The following is a 12,461-nucleotide window of genomic DNA, read 5'->3' as shown; positions in this document are numbered from 1 at the left end:
CCTGTTACGGCTATGCCTTGCGGCATTGCTAACAGACGGGCAATGGGGGCAATAGTTTGTGACCTGAAAGGCTGTTGGAGCAGTCTTGAAAGGTCATAAAATATTGCTATCTAATGGGTAGTCCATTACCCATGGCGGATGAAAGGATGATCCTTCAACGGCAGAAGGGCGGAAGAGGAGGACTACATCTCCCAACGGCCAATGGACAACGGATGGTAGGAGTTGCGACCACCATCAATATCTAGCAATTGAAAGACAAATATGATGGCAAAAACTATTAACACCAGGGTTAAAGTCCCTGCTAATTGTCCTGAAGAGTGAGAAGCCACTTCACCACTGTGTGGTGAAAGAGATGACGTTGCTACCTCAAAGCCGTACGGAAGGGTACCAATTGATGGTGGTGGAAGCGAAGGAAAACAAGCTTATCAAGCTTTCTGAAATGCAAGAGAGCTGTGAACATTGCTACTATGAATACTAGGACACTACGAAGCCCACATAAACAAATCGAACTATGTGCACTGGCCCAGGACTACAAAATAGATGTTATTGGCATCCAAGAGCACAGAACAGTCCATGATGACCAACTTCAGTACGAAAATCTCATTGAAGGATTCCAGCTTATAACTAGCTCTGCATGGAGAAACAGCATGGGTGCAGCAGTCGGTGGAGTTGGAGTTCTACTGAGTAATTTTGCCAGAAAAGTTTTAGTATCTGTATGCTACATATCACCAAGAATACTTAAAGTCACACTTAATGGCAACCCACAGACTACAATCATAGTGACATACTCTCCAACAAATGTCGCTGATGAAGATGATGTTACAGACTTCTACAATCAGCTGACTAAAGCAACCAGGAAGTACCTGCACACAACTTTCTCATAGTAATTGGAGATTTCAATGCAAGAGTTGGACAGGACATAGCAAAGTTTTCTTATCACGAAACTACAAACAGAAATGGTGAACTTATGCTAGATTATACTCTAGAAAACAACCTTGTTGTTACCAATACCACATTTCAGAAGAGGGCAACAAAATTATGGACATGTGAGCTGCCAAGTGGGTATAGAGCACAGCTTGACTATGTGCTAGTCAGGAAGAAATGGAGGAATAGCGTGATCAATTCTGAGGCCTATAACTCATTTGCCAGCATAGGATCAGATCACAGAATCGTAACAGCCAATATAAGGCTTAGTCTCCGAGCAAATGGCAAATCACCTCCAAAGAGAGTAAAATATAACTGGAACAAACTTGCTTCTGATCCAGATCTGCAGGAAAACTATACAATTGAAGTGCGAAATAGATTCACTGCACTAACAGAGGAAGATGTTGGTACTGACCAATCCACAAGATATAGCTATTTCATACAAGCTAACAAGGAAACTGCTGCAAAGTTGTTACCACGTGTCCAAAAGAAGAAAAATCAAAATGCGCTTTGCTATGATGTGAGAGTCGAGAAAGCAAGACATCATCTGAAGGAGGCACATGACAAACATGTCATAGAGAATGACAAGTCAAGCTGTTATGCATTTGAGCAGAGCAAAAGAGCCCTTGATGATGCATATGAAGAGGCAAATTCTGATTATCTAGAGAAGAAGCTCAATGACTTTGAAGAGGCCAACCTCAGTCATAAGCACCGGATGGCGTGGGACCTTGTAAACGAGATCAGTGGTAGAAAAAAGTCAAAAATGGAAGGTTAAAGGGGATACTAAAGAAGACAGGATCCAAAGCTGGTTCAATCACTTTCAGCAACTTCTTGAAGATCCTCCAGTTGTGACTGATGAAGATGAAGATATACCCACAATCTTCGAAGAACTACCAATCAGAACTGATCCCTTTGACAAAGTAGAATATCAAAAGGCAAAGGAGGCCATTAAGGAAGGAAAAGTTTTGGTGAAGACGGAATTCCTCCAGAAGTCATAAAAGATGCAACCTGGATGAAATTATCCTTGACTTCTGCAACAAAGCATTTGTTAGCAACGAAAAACCTGATCAGTGGTCTATAATGAACCTTATCCCTGTACCAAAAAGTGGGGATCTCAGCAACACTGCAAACTACAGAGGTATAAGCCTTAGCTCTATTGTAGCAAAAACCTACAATCGCATGCTGCTTGAAAGGATAAGACCACATATGGACATCAAACTCAGACCAAACCAATGCGGATTTAGAGAAAACAGATCTACTGTATGCCAGATTCTTGCACTTAGAAGAATAATAGAAGGAATTCAGGACAAAAATCTCACTGCAGTAATGACATTTATTGATTTTAAGAAAGCATTCGATACAATACATAGAGAGAAAATGGTCAAAATACTCAAGGCATATGGACTACCCACCATAATTGTGAAAGCCATAGAAGACACGTACCAGAACACAAGAGCAAAAGTTGTGACTCCTGATGGAGAAACAGTGGAATTCAACATCCTTGCAGGAGTTCTTCAAGGGGACACTCTTGCTCCTTATCTTTTTATAACTGTGTTAGACTATTGCATGAGATCTGCTATAGATGGTAGAGAAGAGAATCTAGGCTTTACAGCAAATCCCAGACGCAGTAGAAGGGTTGGACCGCTATGTGTTACTGACTTGGACTTTGCTGACGATATACCATTAATATCTGATACTGCCAGTCAAGCTCAGGAGCTACTGGAAAGGATAGAGAAAGCTGCTTTACAAGTAGGTCTGCACATGAATACCAAAAAGACAAAATGCATGGTATTCAATCAACATACTGAAGTGGATGTAAGAACTGCAGATGGAACCAGTTTGGAAGTTGTGAAAGACTTCAAATATCTTGGAGCTTGGATCAAAAGCAGCGAGCAGGACATCAAAACAAGGAAAGCACTGGCATGGAGGGCATGTAATAAGCTCACTAAAATCTGGAAATCCCATCTTCCAAGGCAGATTAAAGTCAAGCTATTCCAAGCAACAGTAGAAAGCATCCTGCTCTATGGTTCAGAAACATGGACAGTGACAACAAAGATCCGCAAGTTGTTGGATGGTTGTTACACCAGGCTACTTAGATCAGCTCTTGATATAAGCTGGAGGACACATACCACAAATAAAGAACTGTATGGAGAACTCCCAAAGGTAACTGATAAAATCAGGAAAAGGAGACTACAATTTGCTGGTCACTGTTTAAGAAGTACAGGGCAGGTGGTGTCAGACCTAGTGTTGTGGAAACCCAGTCACGGCAAAAGAAGTGTGGGGCGACCGAGCAAGACCTATGTAGATCTTCTGTGTGAGGACAGTGGACAGGAACCAAACGAAATTCGGAGCTGCATGCAGGACAGACACATCTGGAGAGCCATCGTAGGAGTCCGACAGAAGTCGTCCGAGTGAGTGAGTGAGTGATTCTCTTATATATCAAACACTGGGAAATCCCATTATTGTAATAGCCAAATGTGATCTTGGGAATTCCCAAGTCTTAATTATAACATTAACCTTTCACATGACATCACTTCCTGAGAAGAATCCCATGACATCACTTCCTGAATCCATATGATGAATTTTGTTCTGCTTCTTCTAGGGTCAATGCCCTTTGATTGATCTCTTTGAGTTCTGGGTCATTTTGTTGCTCCAGAATCAGCTTGTCATGACTTAATGGGTCTTTTATGGTTTCCCCAATTTGTTCATGCTCTGAGGCTGTGTCATTTTTAGGGGTATCTTTATCCCCAGGAGAAAGAAGTTTATCTTCTTTCTCATTCAACTTTGACACATATGTGTCTTCCAAATTGTAGCCTGAGTCATCAATTTGGTTGTGTCTAATGAGGGCTTCTTACTCATAGCCCGTGTAACATCACATACAGGAAATATCTCCTTTTCCCCACTATTATCATCCTGCAAACATGGCTTATCTGTAATTATTGGGTCAGACCCCCCCCGCCCTGTCAAGTCATTTTCTAGCAACATGATACTCCTTTGACTGGCAATTCATGTCTAACTCCTATGGTTACATGACCAGAAACTAAGTTAATTTTGTGGAAAGGTACATTAAGGGTACTTGCCCATCAATTTCATCCAGGGGCGTGTTTGAAAAACGGCACAGCGCATTAGTAAAAGAATGAAAAATACTAAACCTTTCACCAGGTTTCGAACCACTGCCAATTGCACTATGAATGCTAAAGATACCTACTGGGCCACGGTGACTGTGGTTAACATTCGGCGATTTTCAAAAATATACATATCAACACGTTTCTAGTGTATTGAAAATCAGATTTTGGTAGGAATGCAGTCATAGAAAGACATATGACTCTACTTGTGTGTTTGTTTTTCATTTAATACAGATTAATTTTGATGAATTGAACTGGTACGACTCTTAGGACTCGTGATAAACGACGATTAATTTTGTAATAATAAAATGTTAACGCTGGGTCACTCACGACGTCATTTGTAATTCATGTCAAAATCTGGGGAGGACCACACATATCCGTGTTACTGTATACGTGCGCAATCGATACTCAATGATCCAGACAATACCGTTTGAATATACCACCCTTATGTATGCACCTGCTTGACACATCTTGTCACTTGCGGGAAGATATACTATAGGCCTACCCTAATAGCTTACCATAGAAACCCCACCGTAAATAGCTCTCTTCATTACCTCTTTGTGCCAGTATATACGCGTAGTGTACGCACTTTTGAACCATATTTTGTGCAAAAATGATAGGAAGGGACTGTTTTCAGCTAAAATGTTGGTTATCAGCAGATGCTTAATGATACCGGGAAGTGTTGCAGAAAGGTGAGCGTACCCTTTATTTATTCAAAATATCACATATCAATGAATTTAAATTGGAAAGCCAAAAAGGCAATGTCAGGTCAAAATTCTCAACTTAGAATTATTGTGAAATAAAATCAAACCAAATTTAGGCTCCGCAAACAACGTCCAATTATTTCCATTGGTGTTTGCTACACGTGCATATAATAAATTATGATTTGGGACTAATTTCAGAAGAGTTAATGCCTCGAGTTTCAAAATACACCAAGTGATGTTTTTTGATCAAAAACATCGACAATTCAAGACTCTGTAAAAACAAATAAAGAATTATATGGGATAATTGCAACTAAGAATAATGAAAGTTATGATCTAAGCTACCAGATGCACCATTAATTTCCTGACTATGATATTTAGTTGTGGGGAAATATTACTTTAATGTTTTGGCGGGATTATTTCCTGCCAAAAATTTCAACCAAAAAGAGCATGTATCCTTAAGTATTTCCATCCCAATACCCTGGATCAAAGCATTACCAGCTGAACTATCCTCACTAAAGGGCAACGTTCCTTCCAGAATCATAGATCGTGCACAACAAGTATCTCGCACCCGGATCTCGCACAATCTTAATGGGCTGTGGACTACCATTATCACCAAGTGATACTACTCCCTCTAAACACAAACGGTTCAAATTCCTCACACGCCTTGTCTGTGTCACCTCCCTTTTGTGAGAATTCTTGTTTCTTGATTTGACTGACTTGTTTCTTTGACTCAAGTGGCCCTGCACATCCTACAGTATTATTAGCAGATTGCTGCTGTTTTTCTTGTTTGGCTTTTAAGGTCCAACACATGGTCACTGTATGTCCTGTTTTCTTACAGGAATTGCAAGTTATTTGGGATTTAAATTCAGTCCCACCTGTTGGTTTGGTACCTGAACTCCATGGGGTCCCTCTACCACCAGCACTATGCTGTGAATTAGACTGAGATTTCCCTTCTTGTGTACCACTCTGATTTGATCTAGGATGGTTATGGCTGAACCTGTTTGAGTAACTTCTGTTATGACTAAATTTACTTGCATTAAACTTGTGCGTTAAGCCATAATCGTCAGCCATCGTCGCCGCCTCACTTAGCGTTTTAATTTTGCTAGCGCTTTCATCCAAGTGGGTTTTAATGTAAGCGTGGACACATTTTTGAACTCTTCTATAAGAACCAATTGCTTCATCTTTGACTTCTTTTGAACCAAGCCACCTGTCAAACAATTGTTCTTTTACTCTAGCAAATTCTACATGGGTTTGATCTGCTTGCTTTCTTGAATCTCTGAACTTTTGTCTGTATGCTTCAGGCAGCAGTTCATAGGCCTTAAAAACTGCTTGTTTGACTTCTTCATAATTATTACACTTCTCTGTTGGTAGAGCTGAGTAAGTCTCTCTGGCCTTCCCCACAAAACTACTTTGTAAAACTAGGGTCCAATCCTCTTTAGGCCATTTCAAATTTGTTGTTACCTTTTCAAAATGTTGGAAATACTTGTCCACATCTTTTTCTTTGAATTTAGGCACCATCTTAACATACTTTGTAACATCAAACCCTGACTTTGAGGAGAAACTTGATGAGTATTTGTCATCTTGCTTTGCCAACTTCTCTTGTTCAAACTTGTAATTTGCCTCAATTTCGTTTTCTTTCAAATGTGCTTCCATTTGATTTGTTTTTCCTTTTCTTCCTTTATCAATTTTTGGTGTTCCAGCGCCATCTTTTCATGGCGCGCTTTTTCATCAATTTCTAGTTTTTGTTTCTCCATATCTAGTCTTTCTTGTCTTACTTTATTTTCCATATATAATCTTTCTTGTTTTTCATTCTCTAACTTGATCATGTCCAGTTTATCTTTTTGGTCCATTTCTATTTTCCTCAGTTCTAACTGAATTTTCAACTCTTTCAATTTAACTTTTTGATTACGTGTCTTCTTGTAGTTTGCTTTACTTTCAAGTCACAATGTTTGGCAATTACTAATAAATCAGGCTTCTTCAACTTAACAAACTTCTCCCAATCTATAGTTTCAAGAAACTCTTCTGCTTTGAACTCTGCCATACTGTACTTTCACTTTTTAGACTCAGTAAATTAATGTCAACTTTTTTACAGTGTATTTCCCGGACGAATCCCTGACGAGTCGTACTGACTCAAGGCCAAAATTACCTCTTACCCAAATTCACACGAATGCACAACACAAATACACTGTTTGATTAAGCTGACAAAATCTAAGTCTTTAATTGAAAGTAAAAATATAATATATGACAACAAATGCATATACAAAAATAATCACACAGTCACAATAATATTTTACCTACTCAGTACTTAACCAGCAGTCTTATTGTAGGTGATCATAGAGTTCTTGTAATGTTCTGGGCAGCTGATGTAAATCACTTGTCCTGCGAAAATCAGCGAAGTCCTTTGTAAACTTGCATATCCTTGCGTATAAAATCCTCACACAAAAATGGTGCTGCTTTCTCCAAACATTTATATCCTTGCGCTGCTACTTTCTCCAAATTTAACTCCTTGCGTTGCTTTCTCCAAACTTAACTCCTTGCGCTGCTTTCTCCAAAACTGGTGTTATTTCCTCCTTTCAAACAATATCTCCAGGAAGCAAGACTGCGATGCAGTTGTCCCCACTTATATTGACATTTGTGTTGGATCAAAAAAACAGACTTCAGCAAGTCGGCAGAAGAATATATATATTCCTTTCTTGGAAGGAGTACGTTCTTTGACGTGTTCTAGATTTTCTCCGACAACACTGGCAGGTAGTAGTACATTGACTACATGAAATAATTCTGGTTGCAATTTCCTTTCTTTGAAGGAATTGGACTGTAAGCATATTAGCTAGCTAGCCCATACAACACCATAAACTGTGAAGAATTATGTTTTCATTCGCTTATATATCAAGCACTCGGAAATCTCATTATTATAATAGCCAAATGTGATCTTGGGAATTATAACATTAACCTTACACATGACATCACTTCCTGAGGGGAATCCCATGACACCACTTCCTGAATCCGTACGATGTCATCTTCACTTTACAATCTTAGGGGAATTCTCATATGATCCACAATTAGAAATGATTCAATTTGTTTTTGATCAAATTGATGCAAGAAAGAGGAATCCCTGAAATGTCTCATGAAATAGATTTTAATATTTATTGTAAATAAAGATAAATTAAAATTACAAATTAAATTTCAAATTAAATTACTCAGGGCACATCACATAACTAAGAAGTAACAATTCAGTATCTCTTGAGACAGTTTCACAAAAGAGAAATGAAAATCATTGGGGCCTCACGACCCCCCCCCCTATGGTCATCTTACCCCCGGGTAAGGTGCTGGGGTGAAAAAACTATTTTTATTGTTGTATAATTGATGAATTCTTTTGATTTCAAGAAGGAACTCTTGATAAACTTGATGCTATCACTGATTTACATGTACCGTCCTCATGATCCACTTTGGTAAAAGTGGCACAATTGTGACTTTACCCTTTCGCCTCTGACTAAACACATCTCAAGATTAAAACAAGCAAATTGAACAGAACAAACGGAATTGGAGACCTAAGACTACGCTACTAACGTTGATGCAAGCATCGTGTCACAACGGTATTTTCTGATTGCCATAGAGGGCGCTTTTCACTTGTACAATTTTTTTGAGACAGGCTGTATACGTTTGCAACGTGACGTCGAAACAACGTCATTACAAGTTACAAGTATCAACGTCAGCGAATATCGTGAAAACGTAGTGTAAAATGTTTAAAAAATGTTATTCTAAAATATTTTTGCAAACATTTTTGCGAAATATTTTGTCAATACTTTAATAACATTATGTTAGAATATTTGCTGTAAGTTATCATAAAACGTTTTTGAATGTTATGAAAACATTTTATACCCCTAGGCCTATATACCCTTTATATAACCCGACATTTTTATGGTAATCTTTTCTAACCCTTTGCGAATGATGTCGAAAAAGTTTTATGTTTGCTGGGTTGGTATTCTTAACCCCCTGCGAAGAATCACCGGATTCACGGATGTTTTCAAAATAAAACATTAAACAGTGACTACAGGTACATCAATACCGTTTAATCATCTTTGACGTACGCCAATAGCTAGAGCATCTGTCACCGATAACTTCACCAACAGCACTACGCAGTAACATGCAAGATATGACTTTGGGTGGACATGGGTTTGAATGGAGAATACGTGAGATGCAGTGCCCCCGGCCTAAAATAAAATTACTAGTACATAAGAATATAGAATTAAGAACATACAACTAAATAAAGAAATGTTTTTACTTACTGATACCGTAATCTACCATCATGGCAAATATGCTATGTACGTTGACGACTATAGATGGGTAAAGCTCGTTACCTTTTGTCTGAAATTCGATAAAAAATAACATACTTAAATATTTGAAAATTAATTAAATTCAGCAACACGTTATTTTTCGCTTGTGCCGAATGTAATGATATTTTCCATGCACCATTATTTTCACATACCATAGCCTAAAGCAAGCTTGAATTTTACATATTGCCATTCCATAAAAATAAATTCAACCAGTCAGATAAAAAATGATGTTCAGCCACCAATCAAAATTCTTCAATTCAAATATAACGGACATTATTTTTGGAATTTCTGTCAGTGAAATCGACATCGGCTCTGTGGAATTGAAATTTATAACATTTTCTCTGAATGCACTAAATACTGGATAACTGTTCGTTTTAGAGTTATGCAGTTAGAAAACGGCAAAATAAGCCTACACTTGTATTTATTATTTCGGTGAAGTGAAGCAACTTGATTGACTTCAGACTCAGTGGCGAATATATTTTTTTGCGGGGGGTTGGAGGTTAGGGTTTTAGAAAATAAAAGTTGAAGTATAGTGAATGCAGCACCTTTTGATAACCAAATATGTTTATGGTACGAAAAGTGTTGGCATATCAAAGCTAAATTGGTGAAATATAGTTCAAAAGTGGAATAAATTCGGCAATTTTTATGCTAAAATTGACAAATATGAGATTGATTTGATCAGGCGTCAACAATTGTATGACTGATATTGCCATCTGATCCACTTTCACCGGTACTTCTTAGTCTCTTTTCCAGTCTTTAAAAGAGAACCAGAAGACAATATCAGTCCTCCGATGTGACGGACGGAATACTGTATTGAATAAAAATTCACTTGGTATTGTCAAGTACAATGGAAATGTTCATTATTTAAGAAATAAACGGTAATGCATTATCCTTTACACCCAAATAATGTGTCCGAGGCAGTAAAAAATAATGGGTGAGGCACAGCCGAAGCAATTATTTAAACGTTTTTTCTGCCGAGGACACATTATTTGCGTGTAGAGGATAATGCTGCACCCTTTATTTCTATTATATTACCAGAAAATAGTGCGATTTAAAGAGAAACAATTATTTAAACGTTTTTTCTGCCGAGGACACATTATTTGCGTGTAGAGGATAATGCTGCACCCTTTATTTCTATTATATTACCAGAAAATAGTGCAATTTAAAGAGAAAATATCATTTTTGGCACAAATATTTCAAGTTGTTTACTTCCAATGTGGAGCGATTACACGTGACAGCGCGTTTGGCGGAAATATTGCACGCGTAACCAAATGGTCCAAGAGATAGCAAGAATTTCTTTGACAAAAATAACCAGGTGTCTTGTTATGATAGTTGGATAGAACATCCCATGGGACATCCGAAAAATGAAGTCTTGAGTGTCGTGAGCGGTGGAGCGGGACATCAGAGGTCAATGACCTCAAATTTGACCCGTTTTCCTGTATAATTCGTATTATGCATGCCATTTATTAACAACAGCTCCATTTTCACATTTTTGGTGTCTAATGAAAGATATTGAAATTATCTATCAAACAAAACCAATAACAATGAGATTGAAAGCTACTTCAGCAACACAATCAGCAAAAGGAAGCTACTTCATCAACACCAATATCAGCAGTAGATGGCTAACATAGCAACAAGCAGCAATTGGCAGCTACTTCGTCAACACCAATATTAGCAGTAGATGGCTACCTTAGCGCCAATGAACATTTACTTCAATTGAAAGCTGCTTCATCAACACCAATCAGCAATAGGAAGTTACTTCATCAACGCCAATATCAACAGTAGATAGCTAAGCCCAGCAACAATCAGATAGTAGCTACTTTATCATCACCAATACCAGCAGTAGATAGATACCCCAGTACCAACCAGCAATTGGGAGCTACTGTATCAACACCAGTATCACCAGTACAGTAAACCCAGCACCAATCAGCAACTGGGAGCTACGTCATCAAGCTACTCTTAGCTATCGTTTCATTTTTTTCCTAGAATTAATCCTTTTACAAATAGAGTTACTGAATATGATTAGATTAGTCGTTGATCTTGGAGTTGGGACATCGACTGTTGAGTGCCCAAGTGGGTAAGTGCAATAGCTGTCATGTGTAGCTGACATGTGTATATGAGTACAATATATAATATATTGCCAAATGTTCACAGGACAGCTATTGCACTTATCCACTTATACTACTAAGGCTTTGATACTTCTTGTGTTTAGGTAATAGACATGTCGTTGATTATTTATGGTGTCATTCTTGATGCCATTTTGAAAAAGCGCTCTCACCGCCTCACCCACCGCTGGCCAATGTGAAGGCAAACGGATTTCAAAACCTAAATGTATTGGCTGGAATCCTTGATTCCGACAATACGGCATAATGCATTAGAGACGAGACATGCTCCTTAGAGCTTCAACGACTAAGATATAGACAAAATTGATTTAAATGGCAGCCATTTTAAAATTCAGTGGCAGCCATCTTGGAATTTGTGTCCTGGGCTGTTCTTAGTGATTTTATTGGAACCCTGCAAACATGGGTATAGACATCAAAATTATACTTGCAGGAGCTTCAAGGACTGAGATATAGATAATTTTCATTTTCAATGTCGGCCATTTTAAAATTTTGGCAGCCATCTTGGAAATTTAGGTCCCCTGTTGATGTAAGTGATACTATATGAGTCCTTGACCCTAAAATATGGGTGTAGACATCATATATTATGCTGCTAGGAACTTCACTGGCCTAGTTATGTTGATTTTTGTGATTTTGGCGGCCATTTTGAAAAAAGCGCCCTCACCGCCTCACCCACCGCTGGCCAATGTGCAGCCAAGCGGATTTCAAAACCTCAATGCATTAGGGTCCGAAAAATACCTGCCTCCATGAATCCCCCTGGGGGGAGTGAGGTTCGCATAGCCCACAGTCTATATGTGCAGAAAATCTCTTACATAGTCAATTTAAGAGGTCATTGCACTTTAAAATGTCCTTGCCCAAAAACGACTTTACCCAAACACATTGTTTTTAGTCATCTTTTTGTGAACATAATGGGTCAGTTTTTGAGTAAGAATTTTAAAGTAATGCACCCACGCTTTTCAGGAAATTACAAGTTTTATGTCAAGTCAATTTGCAAAATATATGTAAAAATGCTAAATTTTGACGTTTTTGGCTCAAAATTAGGGTCGAAACATTTTCAAATCTCATTGAAATTCGTTTTGTTTGATAGATAATTTCAATATCTTTCATTAAACACCAAAAATTTGAAAATCGAGGCTGTTGTTAATAAATGACATGCATAATACGAATTATACAGGAAAACGGGTCAAATTTGAGGTCATTGACCTCTGATGTCACGCTCCACCGCTCACGACACTCAAGACTTCACTTTTCAGA

General features: G+C 38.2%; 1 protein-coding gene across 1 annotated transcript; it reads left to right on the top strand.

Annotated features, from left to right (window-relative positions):
- The first annotated feature begins 467 nt into the window (after window positions 1-467).
- Window positions 468-884, top strand: LOC140139154 (uncharacterized). Its single transcript, XM_072160938.1, has one exon. It carries the CDS (start codon window positions 468-470, stop codon window positions 882-884), a length of 417 nt encoding a protein of 138 aa, XP_072017039.1.
- The last annotated feature ends 11,577 nt before the right edge of the window (window positions 885-12,461 follow it).

Source organism: Amphiura filiformis, chromosome 2 (assembly GCF_039555335.1).
Source record: "Amphiura filiformis chromosome 2, Afil_fr2py, whole genome shotgun sequence".
Lineage (NCBI taxonomy): Eukaryota > Metazoa > Echinodermata > Ophiuroidea > Amphilepidida > Amphiuridae > Amphiura > Amphiura filiformis.
The sequence above is the reverse complement of the archived record's forward strand: the minus strand, read 5'-3'. Positions and strand labels throughout refer to the sequence as shown.